Source organism: Panthera leo, chromosome C1 (genome assembly GCF_018350215.1).
Source record: "Panthera leo isolate Ple1 chromosome C1, P.leo_Ple1_pat1.1, whole genome shotgun sequence".
NCBI classification, from domain to species: Eukaryota; Metazoa; Chordata; class Mammalia; order Carnivora; family Felidae; genus Panthera; species Panthera leo.
The window spans coordinates 205,330,447-205,349,938 of record NC_056686.1 but is presented as its reverse complement, the minus strand read 5'-3'; the positions used below and the strand labels follow the sequence as shown (position 1 = coordinate 205,349,938).

The 19,492-nt window shown below is 42.8% G+C and overlaps 1 protein-coding gene across 2 annotated transcripts in view; it reads right to left on the bottom strand.

Annotated features, from left to right (window-relative positions):
• The window catches only part of ACSL3 (acyl-CoA synthetase long chain family member 3), a 74,559-nt gene that overhangs the window by 32,506 nt on the left and 22,561 nt on the right, over positions 1 to 19,492 (bottom strand). For both annotated transcript variants that reach the window (XM_042950301.1, XM_042950300.1), the window contains one exon: positions 1,858 to 2,275. In XM_042950301.1, coding sequence (XP_042806235.1) covers positions 1,858 to 2,235 — 378 coding nt within the window. In that variant the 5' untranslated portion in view covers positions 2,236 to 2,275. The remainder of the gene's footprint in view (positions 1 to 1,857; positions 2,276 to 19,492) is intronic.

Genomic DNA, 19,492 nt, shown 5'->3' with positions numbered 1-19,492 from the left:
CCCCAAACCTGAGAGGTTCCTTCGTGACTAACAGAAAAAAAAAGCAGCTGGAGTCAGGATGTAGATGGAAAAAAGAGTAAGAGGAAAGAACAACTTCGCCTACATACGTACTAAACATATAACCTGACCAAATTATCAAACAGCTACAGATCACCTCACTGCTTCTAAAAAAATTGTGTATCTTGGGGCGCCTGGGTGACTCAGTTGGTTAAACAGCCGACTCTTAGTTTCAGTTCTCATGGGTTTGTGAGATCGAGCCCTGTTGTTGGGCTCTGCACTGATGGTGGTGATAAGCCTGCTTGGGATATTCTCTCTCATGCTCTTTCTCTCTCTCTCCCTGCCCCTCTCCTGCTTTCGTGTGCTCTCTCTCTCAAAATAAACTTTAAAACAATAAAAAAAATTATCTTCAGTTTTTACCTACTGGAACTTTAAGAACTGCTTATAAGAAAGTCATGTGTCGGGGCACCTGGGTGGCTCAGTGGGTTAAGCGTCTGACTTCAGCTCAGATCATGATCTCACGGTTCCGTTTGTGAGTTCAAGCCCAGCATTGGGCTTCACATTCTCTCTCTCTCAAAAATAAACATTAAAAAAAAAAAAAAAAATCCTGTATCCAAGTTCAAAACCAGCATTTTCGTGCCCTTTCTGTACTCCCTACCCTTCAGAGTGTTGCACTGCTTGGTGATATGTACTGTATTCATTCATATAATTTTGTCCACCAAATTCTCAAGACAATAGTACTAATGCAGTCTAGGGCATTTACCCCAGATGCCACAAGCTATCTACACACATGTGTTTATATGTGCACACACATTCAATTTATCCTCTCGACAAGTCTGAGAGCTGGCATTTACGAAGCATGGAGCAGGTTCTAATCTTCACTTTACTACTTGCTAACTGAAATGTCCCCGTGTACATTCTCCATCTGTGCCTCTGTGCTGTCATCTGTAAAATAACAAGGATAACACTAACTCATATGGCTATTTTAAGTCTTAAATAACTTGATATATGCAAAACACTTAAAAATAGCCTGACTCCTACGAAATGCTAATAAATATCAGCAATAATCATTATCTTCACGTTACAGATAAAGAAACTGAGGCCGATTTGTTAAATAACTTTTACAAAGTCACACAGCTAGTTAAGTGGCAAAGCTGAGATCCAAACCCATAGTGTGGATCTGGAATCCAGGTTCTTAACCACTATCTTTATATTTTCTTTAAGGATATCTTATCCTGTTTCAAATCAACAATGGCAGGCTTGTCTATATTTATGGAAATTTTTTCTTTTTCTAATTTTTTTTTAATGTTTATTTTTGAAAGAGTCAGCACAGAGCCTGATGCAGGACTTGAACTCACGGGCCATGAAATCATGACCTGAGCCGAAGTCAGACGCTCAACCAACTGAGACACCCAGGCGTCCCAAAGAAAATTCTTTACAAAACATGCAATTGCCACTGTCAAAGTACCAAGACATAAAGCACCCAACAGAACCTACATTAAAATCAGAAACAGCAGGCCCCACATCCCAAAACCCAGAACCATCTCAAGCACACACAAGTGCTTGTGTAACTACCCAGGAATATGGTTTCAGACCCAAAACTGCTCTAGACATTCTATTCCAAGCCACGTTAGACATTCAGGCTCAGTGGGCAGTCTCAATGGTTTGTGAAAACTCAGACCAATCTGTGTAAGAGAGTACAGAAGGAGATCAGGGCACAGTCAGGTCCCCTTCCTACCCTGTTCCTCCCGCCACATCAGCAACGTCCAAGAGAAGCAGGCTGTACCTGTCCCCTGCCGCCATTTCTACAAGCACACTTTACTCAGAGGAAAAACAAAAGGCAATGAAAGATCACCTTACCTTTTTAAAAATTTTTCCATTTGGTTGTACTTCATCTTCCTCATTTAAAATTTCACGTGTCCCCAAGAGTCTTTTGTCCTTAAATTTGTTTTTTGCATACATAAAGACTTTATCTAGTGTATCACATCCAGGGTATAATACGGAGGCCAAACCATCCAAGCTGTTAACAGATCTGTATGCAGACTCAGGTTTTGAATTCACAGGCTTTGCTTTAATTCGGTTTGATTTTTCTTGTCTTGTCTCAAACAGAAAATAATATGGAATGTACGTTATAACAGTATAAAGTGATATTATAAAATGTATGAAATACAAAAGAATGGGGTTGATGGTCTGTTTTAGCTTCATGGTAGATGGTTTTGAAGATACGTGGTTATTCATAAGTGCTCAAAAAGTAGAATTAACAGATTTCCATAAGAATCTAGAAGGAAGAGAAAGAAAGGTATTAGTTCAAAATCATTTTTAAGTAACTTTAAAGAAAAATCCTTCATATTAGGTGGGCAAATGGAGATATTTTTTTCCAATCAAGCAGCAGCAAGTATTGGCCTCCAGCAATGTCCTGTCCACCCTGATATGGCACAGGTGAGTGTCTTCCAAGTGTCTTGTATCTCTTTCCACATCATTCTATAAACAGGTGGCTTTTCCAACCTAACCCCAAGTGGTGAAGAAGGAGCAAGCCAGAAGACCTACATCAGAATCCACAGCGAAAACGTGCCGATTTCCTCTTCCCGGCAATCTCCTCACTTCCCCAGGGAACGCAACGGCATACACCATTTCCTCCCTCGTGGCTCGGCAGCCACTATTAAATAATCGCTGCATTCTTTCCCAGTGGGCCCCATTCCCTCTCTCTAGGCAGCAACAAGCAGCTGGAGTTGGCAAACAACACAGAATCCACTTCCTGCGTGGTATTTTCCAATTTAGGCAGGTTGGATGGTGAAGCAAGGAGGCTGTAAACCTTGGTCTTTATACTTATATCATCAGATCTGTTGACAATCTACTATGTGTCGGATACTGTCCTAAGTACAGGAAATACAACAGTGAACCTCCTCTCACGGAGTCCACGCGGTCGCTGGGAGCAGCGGACGAACAAATATACGTACGCAGGCCAAGTGTCGGCAAATCCCTGGAGGAAAAATGAGCCAGGGAAGGGAAACACGAGGTGAATGGGCAAGGCTGGAGAGACGCTCTATGAGGGGCCCACAAGAGCCGCTCGGGCTGTGGCAGAGTCCCTCTCTAAGGAAGGCGGTAAGGCCTTCTCAGAACAAAGGAAGGCAACGTGCAACGTGGCCCAATCAACTTCTCTACACATATGCATAGCTCTGACACGACTCTGTAACTTGGACTATGTCCAATCGGACTATATGTGTCACCATATATGGGACACAAAGAAGTAGAAATTGCATAAAAGGCTACAACCCGTTGTACTTGGGGCTCAGTTTTTCAGGTACGAACCCACTGAGCCCGTGCCGGCACGACGAACAAAGTTGCTTCCCGGACAAAGAAAGCCTCGGTGTCCCGTTTCTCTGTAGGAGAACCCTGTTCTAGGGCCAGTGATATCCGAGCAGAGGCTTACAAGGAAGAGAGAGAGTGGGCCACATGCCTATCGGAGGGAAACTGAGCACTCGAGAGGAGACACTCCTCTGTGTGGTAGGTAGGTAACAACATCATTTTTGAAGAAACGAAACTGAAGCAAACTACTAATGACTCCATCCAGCTTCAAACCCAGGGGTTATGATTTCTAGCATGCTCAGCTCCTCTCCCCAACTCCATGCTGTAGAAATTCTATTCCAGGCAAATGTGGCCAGGAAACGCGAGGAAGCTCTACTGCGGGCACAGCCGGCCAAGAACGCTGGGCACCAGTTACCCTTGCCTCAGCCTGTCGATAACGTCCAGACAGAGAGCAAAGCTCCAGAGAAGACCAGTGGCGACAGCCGCAGCCCAGCACCTCACTCCCAGAGCACAGGCCAGGCTGCTGTCCCTGCCCCTGGCTCTGGAGCAATGGCACACGGGTTCCGCTCAGGCCAAAGCAGGCTGTGAGGACGGAGAGCCCCTTAGCAAGCCCCAAGGGGGCTGACTTTCGTCAGAACAGAGAACAGGGAGCTCAGGCCTAGTGGCGCTGAGGAAAACAATGGAGACCTTGGTGAGGAGCGATTCGGCCGAGGCTGGTAGTTCCAGGAGAGCAAGGAAGGAGTAAATAGAAGTTTCATGGAATCAGGGAAAAGAGAACCTAAGAAGAGCCCTTCGGGAGTCAGGACAGCTCAAAGAGTGGCCTCAAACACAGCCCCTTTACAAAGGCCGTATAATTTGACTGGATCACCCGGTGAGGCAATTTATGGCCCAGGGCTCTGTCCAATACAATAAGGCAATCAGCTAGCTATCAGCGGAGAATAACTGCTGGGCGTGAACTTGGCAGAAGTTTAACAAGGAGATCAGAGAAAGAAAATAGTTAAAGAGCGTCCTACTAAAACCATGCCGTCATCCCCTAAAGAGGGCACTTCAAGGGCACTCGGTGTGCTCCCAAGGCGGGGGTGGGGGGTGGAAACTGCAGTGAAATAAGCCAGCCAAGTCACTAAACAAATAGGCAAGCCAGCAGCACAACAGCAAGAAGCCAGGGGAAAGGGGGAGGGGAGTCAGCATTCAGAAATGCTGAAATGTGCAGCTTACAGCAAAAAATTATGGGGCATACAAACAGACAGCAAAGGAAGACCCAAACACAGTGGGAGAAAGCAGGCAACAGAAACTGTCCACAAGAGGGCCCAAATGTCAGACTCAGACAAGACATCAAAGCAGCTATCATAAACACGTTCAAAGAACTAAGGGAAAAAATTAAAAGTCCAGAGATGCCTGGCTGGCTTGGTCAACAGAGCAAACAACTCTTGATCTCAGGGTTGTGGGTTCAAGTCCCACGCTGGGTACAGAGATTACTTAAAAAATAAAACCCTAAAGGGGTGCCTGGGTGGCGCAGTCAGTTAAGCGTCCGACTTTGGCTCAGGGCATGATCTCACAGTCCGTGGGTTTGAGCCCCGTGTCGGGCTCTGTGCTGACAGCTCAGAGCCTGGAGCCTGCTTCAGATTCTGTGTCTCCCTCTCTCTGCCCCTCCCCAGCTCACACTCTGTCTCTCTCTCTCCCTCTCTCTCTCTCAAAAATAAAAACATTAAAAAAATATTTTTAAATAAATAAAACCTTCAAAAATAAAGTAGATGTCCAACTCTGCAATTTTACAAGATAAAGAACACCTCCAAATTTGCCCACGCAAAGCTGGTGAGAAGCCACGACCCTCAAATAGTCCCCAGGCTCTGTTCACCGTTCCACACTGTTTTCTTTGACAAGTCATCTGGAGGAAGAGTCCAGAGAATCTAGATTTATGCCATTAATGGGGACCCATTGAAAGTCTCTATTTAGGAAAATGGCACAATAAAAAATAAACGGTCCTGGGGTACCTGGGAGACTCAGTTAAGCTTCTCACTCCTGATTTTGGCTCAGGTCTTGATCTTACAGTTCATGAGATCGAGCCCCGTGTCATGTCGGGCTCTGTGCTGACAATGTGGAGCCTGCTTTGGATTCTCTCTCTCTCTCTCTCTCTCTCTCTCTCAAGATAAACATTTAAAAACAAAACAAAAAGACAAATGGTCCTACTACTTCCAGGACATCAGAGCTGCAAAGAATAAAATGTATCTCAATAATCCAGGGGAAGGATGTTACCTAAGTATTCTCCCTGAAATTTTATTTCACATGTCTGTGTTTTGAATTAAAAAATAACACTGTAATAAAAAAAATCTTATCTGCAGATGACTGTATGATGACTGTACAGAAAATCCTAACTAATCCATTAAAAAACTAATAGAACTAGTAAGCAGCTCAGCAAAAGTCACAGGGTGGACGATGAATATATACAGATCAATTGTATTTCTATACAGTAGCAATGAACAATCAGAAAATTAGGTTAAAGCAATTATATTTATCAGAAATAATACTTTGGATAAGATATAACAAGAAGTTTACTATGAAAACTAGAAAACACTGTTTAAAGATATTAAAAGCCTAAATAAATGGAAAAACATCTGCTATATATGGACTGTAAGACTTACTACTGTTAAAATGACAATTCTCCAAACTGGCGCACAGATTCAACACAATCCTTATCAAAATCTCTACTGGCTTTGATACGGAATCGTTCAAGCTAAAATTTGCATGGAAATTCAAAGTAGCCGGAACAGCCAAAACAACCTTGAAAAAGAACAACGCTGGAGGGGTCATACATCTCAATTCCAAAACTCAGCACAAAGCAATAGTGATCAAGACAGCGTAGTACTACTAGCAAAGGGATTGAGGGGTGGGGGGGTAGAGATTTTTAAACAAAGGACACCACATAATTTGAATAGGCACCAGAAGCAGCAGGGGTTCCAGTGGAGCAGGGTGGGGGTGAGGAGACAGGGGCAGGGCATTAAAGTCAAATCCTTAGGTCCTTTAATGCTGAGAAGAAACTTCATGGGCGTTCCACTGTACATTGCATTCCAGTGTTTTAGAAAATTAGTTAACCACGGGGCACCTACGTGGCTCGGTCGGTTCAGCGTCTGACTTCGGCTTAGGTCATGATCTCACAGTTTGTGGGTTCGAGTCCCACGTCGGGCTCTGTGCTGACAGCTACAGCTCAGAGCCTGGAGCCTGCTTCGGATTCTGTCTCCCTCCCTCTCTACCCCTCCCCCATTCATGCTTGATCTTTCTCTCTCTCTCTCCCTCTCTCTCCCTCCATCTCTCTCTCTCTCTCAAAAATGAATAAACATTAAAAAAATTATTAAAAAAAGAAAGAAAATCGGCTGTCAGCTAAAGGCAGCAGAAACATGAGGCGAGGCGATCAGATGAACCAGAGTTGAAAATAATCCTCGGCTCCTGGGAGCAGGGTGACTAACGTGTGTGACGGGAAGCCAGCAGCTAGGATTCCCAGCTCCCAATTGCCCAACTGCCCAGAGGGTGGCAGCAGCCACTGTTCCTCCAGGCCTTCCCAACAACTGAAATCTTTCTTAACACAGTGCAGGTGGATCAGAATCCTAGCGAGGAAAGTCCCGAATGAGAGGAGCTGCAGTGAAAGAAGGGAAATGGCTCGGGTGCCTTCAAGTGAGACAGAGACACGAGAAGTAGCTGGTCAGCAGCTGGATGGCTGGTGGGAAGGAGACGAATGCAAGTCTTGACACTAAGGAGTTTAAGATGCCTGTGAGTCATCCGAACATAGAAACTGTGGGAGTTAAGAGGGATCAGAGCTGGAAGCACACCTTTTAGAGCCATAATCAGATGGAGGAGGACAAGGTAGGAAATCTCCGAGATCAAGTTCAAGGACAGAAAACTCTGTAAGGAAACCAAAGCCAAGACTGAAGAGCAAAATCCCACTGGCGAGACCAATAAAAGCAGTACCTGGAGAGGGCAGGACCGTGAAAGCCAAGGGTTGGGAGAGCCGAGGAGGAAGCGTTCAGTAGCATCACACGCAGCCTACATGTACCAGCCACATGCAATTAAGACATTTAATTTTTCTAAAATGTTTTAGACAAACAAGGTAAAGTAACGAACCTTTGGCCAACTGCATCCTATTTGCTGAAGGGGCTGTGGAAAATCTAGAACTAGGAAAGCAGTCACAGGTACCCTCTTATGTTGCCTCGTCTTAGAATGAGTATCACCTTTCAGAAAACAAACCCGAACGATAAAATCTGTTCATTTCCTTCACAACTTTTAGATTTCCAACCCACTTTAAGAAGGCCTCATCCATCCCAGGGTTAAACTACTGTCCTCCTGTATTTTTTCCAGGATTTACATAATTTTTACATTTAGACCTTTCATCATTACGGAGTTTGTTTTTCCACATTGTACAAGGGAGAAAGCCAACTTGTTCTTTCAGATGAATTACCTGAACCGCTTATTAAATCAACCCCACTTTTCTCAATGACCAAAACGTCATCTTCAACAGTGAGTTCTTGTTCACAACTGGATCTGTGTCTAGACATTATTCTGCTCCTTGGACCTGTCTACTGCTTTGTCATGCCTCCAAATACAGTAGATTTACAACAGTGATTCTCAACTGTGATACATGGACCAATCATACCAGAATTGCTTAGAGCGTATTTAAACAGAAGGCTCCTCAGACAGGTCTTCCCATTCTTTCCTCCCTACCCTATAAGTTGAAAACTCTACTGGCAGACTCACTTTTAAACAACCACCATGTAAGTTTTATGTGCACTGTTTGAGAACTACTATTTTAAATATCTAGTAAGACTCACACTCTGCATGTGCTTCAAAACTTTCTTATCAATTCTTACAGATTTACTCTTCTACATAAATTTTAAAGATTTAACATTTGTCTGGTGAAACTATTTGAAAATCAAAAGGAAAAAACACATGACAAAATATACAAAGAGCTGTTACAAATTAAAAAGAAAAAAGAGTCAAGCGTCGTAGAGGAAAACGAAAGAAAAGATGCATACAGGTGTGAAGGTCACTGTTGACCTTGAAAATAGCTGTGTTAAGGATCAAAGCCCAACTGGAGAGAGTTTAGGAAAGAAGAGGAGGAGCACTTTAAAGAGCACTTTAAAGAGGAACAGAGAAGTGGATACTAGGACAGGACAAAGCAGACTCTTTTGTTTTAAAGATAAGAGATAGTTATAGCTTGTCTTCATGCTGAGGGCTATGACCCAGTAGAGGAAGAAGAAGATTAAGCAGAACAGAGAATGAGACAGGCACACAAGTGGAAGAGGTTGGCCTTACGGAGCAACAGGGGCACAGATGCATGTGGGCGGTACCAGGAGCTAGTAGAAGGTTCTTTTCTGAGCGCTTCTATCTTCTCAGAGTAATAGGAAGCACAATCACTGGCTGAAAGGGAGGAAGAAAGAAGGGTACTAGAAAATTGAGAAAGGGGCACCCAAGTGGCTCAGTCAGTTAAGCATCCGACTCTTGATTTTGGCCGGGGTCATGATCTCGCGGTTCATGGGTTCGAGCCCCGTGTTGGGCTCTGCACTGACAGCACGGAGCCTGCTTGGGACTGACTGACTGACTCTCTCTCTCTCTCTCTCTCTCTCTCTCTCTCTCTCCGTCCTTCTCCCTCCTCTCAAAATAAAGAAACTTAAAATTAAGGAGAAGTAAAGTATCAAATAATCCTCTAGGAGAACAGGAAAATAGACGGAGCAGGAGCCAGTAGGCTCCCTCGGCAGTGCCTAAAGCCCGCCTGAGGTCTGAGTCCTGATGTAAAGAGAGACCCACCCAGCTGTTGTGTGCTTCCCAGCCAAGTTCGGCTGGTGGAGCACAAACGTGAATCAGACAGAGAGCTGCATTAACCCAGGAGAGGGTTTTACCAGCAAGTCCCAGAACAAAACGTGGGGAAGGGGAGGAAGACAAGGGAATGAAGCCTATTTCCAAGGCAGTGGCTACCATGACTAATCAGGGAGTTTTCAGCCGAGGGAAGGATAGCCCCTAAGGAGGTAAAGGGTTTGTGAAAAAGAGACAGGATCAAGGCAATCAGGTCCTGCGGTGGGTTACAGAACTGTTGGCGTTGAGGTACTAAAGGAGAGCAAGATGGAACTGTCTTACTAAAAGGAGGTGATGGTCTGAATCGAATGCTTGAAACCGACAGTGTGGAAGGCATACAGTTATTGTTCATGAAGAGGACTAGGTTGTGATAACAAAGGGACAGCAAAGGCAGAGTATGAGATCATTTAAGGACAGGAGGTCAAGAAATTCAACTGGGAAGACATTGAAACCACTAAGAATCATGACAGGATAGAAGCAGAGTCACAGCTTGATGTTCAAGTATTTCAGGAATAGGGGGACAGATGACTGCAACAAGAAGGAACAGTAAGCAGTACAATTTAAAGGCAAAGCTTGGAGGACATGCCACTATCACTTCAGAGGCAAAAAACTGTGTTAAAGTAACCAGACTAGGCCCAAGATGGAGTCACTCAGGCTAAACCCAAGCTCAGGCTAAGCCCCAAGTCAGCAACCCAAAACTTAAGCTTCCACCGTTAGCTCACAGAGAAATGGAAGACTTGGGTCAACCAGTCGGCGCCTGCCCTCTCAGCAAGTTACCTGAACTGGCTCCAAGACGTTCCTTTGCTCCACATGAGAAAAGGAACCCTGCCTTAAACAATCAGCAAATGCCCAGTATACCTTCCGTATTTCTGCTCCCTTTGATCTATAGAAACCTCACCTTTCAGAGCTCTTCGGAGCTCCTTTCTATCTACTCATTGGATGCTGCCTGATGAATGAATTACTGTATCAGTAAATTGTTGGTGGAAAATTTTCTCTAAACAACTGAAGACAAAATGATCTAAATCAATCAAAGAAAAAGCTGAAGAACATATACATCCGCAGTATGAACGATGAGGCAGCCATTAAAACTAGTTATATGTACTTGCAGTTGACCTGAAGGGACTTCCATGCACCTTGCTAGTTCTTAAAAGAAGGTATATACGGGCCTGCATGGTTTATGTCTGACAACAGTATGGACAGGTCAAGGTTTTTAAGCGATTATTTATAAATTTTAAAGGAAGCTATTTGGGGTCAAAGTACATTAATTTCCCACCATAAAGAATATAAAAACTTCCATCTTTACTACACTCCCAGAACTGCTAATTAAAATAACAAGCTGACTCAAGTTTAACAACATTAAAAGAAAATGACCCATCAAATACAACCTTTTTTTTTTTTTTAGCAAATACAATCGTAAAATGAGATTGTTACATCAAAAGAAGGTATTCACTCACATCTTGCACCACTTTAGCAGTTAGTTGCTTTAAATCATCCTAACGATCAAGTTTAAGAAAATTCCTTCTCTGTGTGGCTTCTACCACTTGAGAGGAAGAACACAGGAGACCTGGGGAGGGTGGAGGTGGAGGTGGAGGTGGAGGTGGAGGTGGAGGTGGAGGAGGAGGTGGAGGAGGTGGAGGAGGTGGAGGAGGTGGAGGAGGTGGAGGAGGTGGAGGTGGTGGAGGAGGAGGAGGAGGAGGAGGAGGAGGAGGAGGAGGAGGAGGAGGAGGAAGAGGAGGAGGAGGAAGGGCATATAGGATTTTGTGTGACTGTCAGAAAGCTGAGGACAAAGCAGCTGGGGTTCTGAAAATAACTGTGCATCAGGTAATGGAGATTAACACCCACCTACAAAATCACCCTCAAATAATACACTCAGGAGACATATGAATTCTGATGTTAAGATAAAATTTTGGGGCGCCTGGGTGGCTCAGACGGTTAAGTGTCCGACTCTTGATTTTGGTTCGGGTCACCATCTCACCACTTGTGGGATCAAGGCCCACGCCGGGCTCCAGGCACACAGCACAGAGCCTGCTTGGGATTCTCTCTCTTCCTCTCTCTTTCTCAAAATAAATAATAAAATAAACTTTAAAAAAAAGGTAAAATCTTATGTTTTAAATTGTTAAGGAATATTATCATAGTCCTACAACCTGTATTAACTCCCCAATTTTCTTTAAAAGCCAAAAAAAAAAAAAAAAAGCTACAAGTCATATGAAAAGCTTCCACAGACACCATGTGCTTTAGTAATAGGAAAAAACCTGTAAATGCCTGTATTGTGGGGGAAGGGAAAACCAGTAAGTAGGTTGCCACAGGGATCATGTTCATACGCACATATTAAATGGCTTTGCCTGCTTAGATCTGGTTGCATCTGCCTATAGAGACTTCAAGAACCTCTGAGGCACAGGAGAGAGAGGGCACAGTAGTATCTCAAGCCATTCATCTCCATGCGCCGCAGGACTGACCCAACGGAAATGGGAGTCTGGCTCAGAATCCACGACTTCTACAGTGTTCGCGGGAGGGAAGCGGCCAGCAACACCATTACGTTACTCCGCTAATACAGAGCGTCTGTCTGCTCACTACCACCTCCCTCCCAAACACCACCTGCAAGCTCCAACTCCCAGAGCAGGGGCAGAAGCCCAACACTTAGAAATTCTCCTACAAATCCACTGGGAGCAGAGAGAACACCCCAGGAAAGAGGGGAGGCGACGAGACAATGCTCCAGAGGGGTATCTTGATTCTCCACAATTTCTTGGTTAATCCTGCCCATTACCCAATCTTATTTCCACCCGGATTTTCCTTATAGCCAACAACACCCAAACATGCATCGACACTCCAGAAATATTTATATCTGGAAAAAAAAATACAGCTTAGCATGTTATCTCTAAGACAGTATATAAATAAGGGGATTGTACACCAATGGATATCAAGGTATCTGTATTTGTTGGCGTGAAATATGCCTTGAATTTTTCACCAAACTTGAAATAAATGAGCAATTCTGAGTACCAATAACGCAAGCACCGTGTGGGCAGCTTTATATCATCTCACTGAATTGTTACAAAAACCCAATTTCAAACAGATCGTGCCCAAAGGCACTTACAACTAACAGATGAAGTAGAATTTTAACCTGTATGTTTGACTCCCACCCAAGCTTTTTAATTCCTCCACACTCCCTGAACTCTAGGCTTAATACTTTATTGTTAAAAACAAAACAGGGACGGGGCGCCTCGGTCACTCAGTCAGTTAAGCATCTCTAGATTTCCACTCAGGTCCTGATCTCGAGGTTCCTGAGATCAAGCCCCAAGTGGGGCTCTGTATGCTGTCTGCTTGGGATTCTCTCTCTCCCAATCTCTCTGCCCCTCCTCCACTCATGCTCGCGCGCGTTCTCTCACTCTCTCTCTCAAAATAAATACACTTAAAAACTAATAATAATAAAAGGAAAAAAAATGGAGTCCTTCACTACTTTAGAGACACTCCTTTGCACAAAAATCACATTTTACGTAAACCAAAAAAGTCCCTGAAAAATTATCTAAACTATTTGTTTTGAAATAAGAAACTGGGTCAAGAAGGGCAGAAAGAAAGATTTCCTTCCCAGAATGAGGCTCTAAGGAGTTGTAATGAGAAATGCAACCAGCAATGACTTGCTCTCAGGAAAAAGTTTCTTTAGAGGCAGGACCCTGGCTCTGATGAGGACGCTTGCTTCTCTGCTTCCCCAGGCTAAAACCGTAATAGAAATAATATGACAAAATGCATCTCTGGCTCAGGAGAATGTGTTGTTGTTGTTGTTTTTAACATTTTTTTCCTCAAAGCTTCTGCCATTTAATTTTATTTTTTTTTTATTTAATGTTTTATTTATTTTTGAGAGAGACAGAGCACGAGCAGGGGAGTGGCAGAGAGAGAGGAAGACACAGAATCAGAAGCAGGCTCCAGGCTCTGAGTTGTCAGTGCAGGGCCTGACACGGGGCTCGAACCCACAGACTGCGAGATCATGACCTGAGCCGAAACCAGACAGACATCCAACCTACTGAGCCACCCAGGTGCCCCTCACCCTCCCTTTTTATGAAAGAAACACAAAGGATTTCTCCTAAAACTTCCAATATTAATACAGTGATTAATAACTTGGAAAATTTCAACTCTGACTCCACAGTTGTTACTGGTCTATGGATTATTAGATTGTATGGCTGAAAAATCGAGGCCATTAATCCATTTAAGTACTCCCTTAATACAACAAATAAAAAAGTGAAGAAATTCTGTACCAGGAAGTCTACTAAAAGCATTATTAGAGGTTTGAGTCATATTTTCATCTGAATTAGATTAACTTCCAAATTCACAACTAGAAAGTTTTATGAGGAAATAAGAATTGTGTCCTTTTCTTTTTAAGACAACTACTAAGCTTGTGTTTATTCTAACCACAGGAAATGAAATTCTGACCCTGAAGAAACTGGAAGGGAGAGGGGTAAGGAGGAAGAAATGGGAGGGAAGGGGGAAAGGGAAGAAAGAGGGAGGGAGGAAAATTCAGCAAGTCTTTGCCATAAACATATTTACATTAAAAATTAAAAAGCAGCTGACCAGAGTCAACTAACTTTACATAATCTTCAGTTATTCACTGTAATTTTTAAGCTTTTTCAATCCTTTTATCATAATAGTTGAAATAACAGTAGGCCTCAAATATTCTCTTTGAACCACAAATATAGTCCCCTGACTCCCCTAACTGGCTAAGACACATTTTTTTTTCAATCTACTTTTATCCTATCTTCCTTTTCTAACGTCTGAGCCAGATGTTTTTTAAAAAAAGAGAAGTGCTGAACCTTGAATGAATCAAACAGGAAATAGAAATTAGGCAAAGGAACTTATTATACCTTTCTCAGCTTGATATAGAACGGGGGTTTCAAACACACACACACACACACACACACACACACACACACACACCCCACAACACACACATACACAAGTATACTAGTCCCGGCTCTGCCACCACTTACCATGACACCCTGTCCAAGTCAACAAATTGTAATTTTCTCACCATAAATGTTGATGGGATTCAAATAAATCTACTGTAAGACTAAACTGTACTGATGCTAAGGGCTCCCAAATCAATTTCAGAGCAGTGACAACCATCAAACATTGAAGATGTAGGAGGAGCCCAATCCTATTTCTGTCTTCTACATAAGGTACTCTTCCCCCTTGGTGGGGGGTGGGGGGGGGGGGGTGGGGGGGGGGGGTAGAGCAAGAGTTCCCTTGCTTTAAAAAAAAAAAAAAAAAAAAGCAAGACCACTCAAGTTTTCTAAGGTCTATTTCCAAAATTCTAATTTTTTCCAATCAGATCAGACTATCTCCATGGTGGACAAATGAAGAGGTCCAAGAAGCGAGTAAGGAAAGCCTTTACTTCCTTCTCATTTTGAATCACGTGAATGCACTATCTTAACAACAGCAATTTTTAACATAGTCTAGAGGCAATATGGGCAGTCTGTGAGAATGTGCCCGTGTTTGACAGGCTGATCCAGCAAAGATGGCATAAGGCTCGATCCGTCTCGGCCAAATTTCCTCCCAAGTGAAGAACCACTTCAAACCAACCAACACACACACACACACACACACACACACACACACACACACACACACGTTTCGACGCATTGAGCACAATACGGTTCCATATATTCATCCTGAACTCTGGCATCTCTAGCCACAAAGTTAAAAGAACAAGAGTCAAATACTACCAGATGCTACATTTATTTAAGCAAATAAATGTATAAAACCTAAGGTCTACACAAAAAAGCAGCTAAGTGATCTTTTTACACATCAGAACATCCCTTTACTCTTACTTAAGGCTGTCAGATTTAACAAATAAAAACAGAAGACAGCCGGTTAAATTTGAATTTCAGAAAAACAATGAACAAATTTTAGTGTACATATGTCTCATGCAGGATCTGGATCATGTAGTAAAAATTCAGTCGAGGGCGCCTGGGTGGCTCAGTTGGTTGAACATCCGACTCTTGATTTTGGCTCAAGGCATAACTTCACACACAGATCATGGGTTCAAGCCCCATGTCGGGCTCTGCACTAACAGTGCAAGAGCCTGCTTGGAATTCGCTCTCCCTCCCTCATTTATGCACACACACACTCTCTCTCTCTCTCTCTCTCTCTCTCTCTCAACAATAATAAACTTTAAAAAAAATTTTTTAATTGTTTTTTATCTGAAATTCAGATTTAACTGAGTGCCTTCTTCTGTTTTATCTGACAACTGTACTCCCACCCCCAGGTGACCACAAAGTGTGACAATTAATTAGGATGACCAACCACTCTGAGGTGCCTAGACTTTGGGGTTTCCCAGGACACAGGACTGTCAGTGCTAAAACTGGGAAAGTTTGGGGGTCCCTAGGTGGCTCAGTAAGTTAAGCATCCAACTCTTGATTTTGGCTCAGGTCATGATCTCTGATCTTGAGGTTCATGAGATCAAGCCCCAAGTCAGGCTCTGTGCTGGCAGTTTGGATTCTCTCTCTCCCCCTCTCACTCTGCCCCTCCCTGACTTGCACATACCCATGCACATTCACTCTCTCTTTCAAAAATAAATAAACTTTAGAATATAAATAAAAAATATGGGGTGCCTGGGTGGCTCAGTCAATTAAGTGTCCAACTTTGGCTCAGGTCATGATCTCAAAGTTTGTGGGTTCGAGCCCCACATCGGCCTAAATGCTGCCATCTCACAGCCTGGACCCTGCTTCGGATTCTGTGTCTTCCCCTCTCTGTCCCTCCCACATTCATACTCTGTCTCTCTCTTTCTCTCTCTTTCCCTCCCTACCTCTCAAAAATAAACATAAAAGGGGCGCCTGGGCGGCTCAGTCGGTTAAGCGTCCGACTTCAGCTCGGGTCACGATCTCGCGGTCCGTGAGTTCGAGCCCCGCGTCGGGCTCTGGGCTGACGGCTCGGAGCCTGGAGCCTGCTTCGGATTCTGTGTCTCCCTCTCTCTCTGTCCCTCCCCCGTTCATGCTCTGTCTCTCTCAGTCTCAAAAATAAATAAAACATTAAAAAAATAAAATAAAATAAAATAAAATAAAATAAACATAAAAAATTGTTTTAATAAAAAATGAATAAAACCAGGAAAGTTTTAGGCAAACCTGGACAAGCTGGTCACTCTACAATTAACCATCTCAAGGAATAAGCGAACAAATTATAGCCTCAATTGCACCACTAGTTAAGTTTGATCTTTTGTTTATGAAACAACTTTTCTATACTTCATTTTCCTATATGTGTCATCACTTAGATAAAATGGAATGCAGCAAATAAAAAAGGACTTTGGAAAATGCAAAGGCATTATAAATGCCACTTATTAGTATAGTTGGTTTGGGTTCTCTTTATGCAGAGTTTCAAAGCAGACCATTACTTGGTTTTACTGTGCTGACAGCTCAGAGCCTGGAGCCCGCTTCAGATTCTGGGTCTCCCAACTCTCTCTGCCCCTCCCAGCTCATACTCTGTCTATCTCTCTCAAAAATAAACGTTAAGAAAATTTTGTTTAATAAAGAAAAGAAAACAAACAAAAACGAACATTTTTTTCTCATGTCTAGTACTCCACGTGAAGTGTAAATATCCTTGGACACAGAACTACTGGGTCCCACTCTGTGGATCCCACTCCAGTTCCAAAGGTAAAGAATACACATAGAATATAATTCAGGGCCAACTCGGTTTAGCCAACTCAACTCTTCTGGCCTCCATACATCTATAAAAGATGATCCTCAACAAACTTCCCTGTCAGGATTTTTAGAGTCTCCTGTCTACCCTTAACAACCTCATGCCAGAACTCAGCAATACACAGGAGAGTACTCAGAAGTGGTTCTGTTGTTCCTTCATCAATCTTGTCACGTGACAATCCCCAACCACCCTCCAGCCAGACAGCTTACACACACACACACACACACACACACACACACACACACACACACAAGCTCAGGGTTCTGAATCATTTTGCCTCAACTTCCTCATCTAAGGGAAAACCTATTCCTACTGTGCTTTCTATTCGTCTTCCAAGCCATGTAACTCCCCTCTAATGATTGTACCCAGAAGAGGTAATCTGAGATTCTCTCTATAGAAGTACACCTTGTTGTATCAGATAATTTTGTTCACGGTTGATGCAGTGAAGGGAAATGGGGAGAATGGCATGTTCAGTCATCCTTATATTATCCACATGTCAGGGCAGAGAACTTAAACCCTGGAGCCCTACTTCACAGCACTGTTTTGACAAATTCATCAGTGTGTCCTAAACAGCCAAGAATTAAATGCCCGGACCATATTAGAACAATATTAAATAGGACCATGTACTCCTTTGAGTGCTAATTCCTTACTTATTCCAATTATCTCCAAAATGGTTAATGAGAGCCACCTATATAAATATTTCAGGAGACCCTAAACTATTAGATTATATAATAACATCAGCTCGGCTGGTCGGTACTTGAGGGTCTTAGCAATTTCAACCCAATCCAGCTAAGCATTTCACTGAGTATTACATTAACCTAAATCTGAGCGAGTGGATTGGTTGCTGGTTCAGTTAACAACTTCACTTTTGAACTTAACTATTTTCTTCACTACAATAAGAATAGAACACAAAATTAAAGAAAATTCAAAAGCCAGAGGCTAAATAGTTGCAAACATGTGAAATATGTCGGCAAAAGCAAATGTGCATAAAATCAGCAAAATAAAGTATGCGTGTTTGAGAAGAGGCAGCTCAGGAAAGTTTAGCCTTTGAGAATGTCAAGACATTAAAGTGTCAAAATTAAGATTTTCAAGATAATTTTAATCTACACTAAGTCTACCCAATCTATACATTTTAATTTCAAAGATTTATAAATGATTCAGTAAGATTCTTTACCTATTTGCTTATCTTTTCCTTCATTCCCCTCAACCCAAAAGCCCTTACCTTGCCATATCAGTTAAAAACAAACTTAAGAAAAAGCAAATAATACTAAGAAGAAACCTATAAGTCGTGGAAATATGGAACTACAGGATAAATAACCTGCATTACACCAACCAACATGAGATCAACTTCATTATTTGTACTATCTAAACATTAAAGAGCTAAGAATAAGGTTTAAATATGCAATACTTCCTATAGTCAATACTTAGTTTTCACTATATTTCATTTTATTCATATGATCTCATTCTATGTTTCCTTTTTTAGCTCTTTACATAAATGTTCTTCTTCCTATAAACCGCCTATTTTACCCCTAAGGAAGCTTTTCTCAAACAAGAAGTTTCAAAATTAAAGCTATGAAGATAAAGAGTAGTCTTCCCTCTCCTCCATTCGCCAGTGTGCCCAGCTTTCTGGCCTCTGCAGCTTTTCCACACGTGGTCAAAACCTAAACTGTTGTTTTAAAAACAGAAGGCACGTGGGAATGCAAGCTGGTGCAGCCACTCTGGAAAACAGTATGGAGGCTCCTCAAAAAACTAAAAATAGAACGACCCTGCGACCCAGCAGTTGCACTACTGGGCATTTATCCACGGGATACAGCCGTGCTGTTTCGAAGGGACACATGCACCCCCCCTCATGTTTATAGCAGCACTATTAACAGTAGCCAGAGTATGCAAAGAGCCCAAATGTCCACCGATGGTTGAATGGATAAAGAAGACGTGGTGTGTATATATACAATGGAGTATTACTCGGCAATCCAAAGAATGCAATCTTGCCATTGGCAACTCCGTGGATGGAACTGGAAGTATTATGCTAATTGAAATTAGTCAGTCAGAGAAAGACAAAAATCATATGACTTCACTCCTATGAGGACTTTAAGAGACAAAACAGATGAACATAAGCGAAGGGAAACAAGAATAATATACAAACAGGGAGGGGGACAAACCAGAAGAGACTCTTAAATACGGAGAACACACTGAGGGTTGCTGGAGGGGTTGTGGGAGGGGGGATGGGCTAAATGGGGAAGGGGCACTAAGGAATCTACTCCTGAAATCATTGGCGCACTAGATGCTAACTAATTTAGATGCAAATTTAAAAAAAATAAAAAATAAAACAACAACAAAAATAGAAGGCACAAGAGAAAGGAATCTACCTTCAACCGTTAAGAGAAATACTTGGCCCAACTCAAAGAAGCCTTTTCCTGCTAAGCCACAACAAGCCGCACACCTGCTGCTGTCCGCACCTCCCTCCAAACTTCAAATCTAGATCGCCTTCACGTACAAATGACACTATTCTGAATGATTCCTCCCTACTGCATGGCTACACGCAGATAGCTCTCTCTGCTACCACCATCTGAACGGGTAACACTGGATCATTAGGATGAGAGATGAAGTCCTGAAGTCCATCAGAACTCGTCTAGTCTAGGAAATATTTAAAGAGGGGCACCTGGGTGGCTCA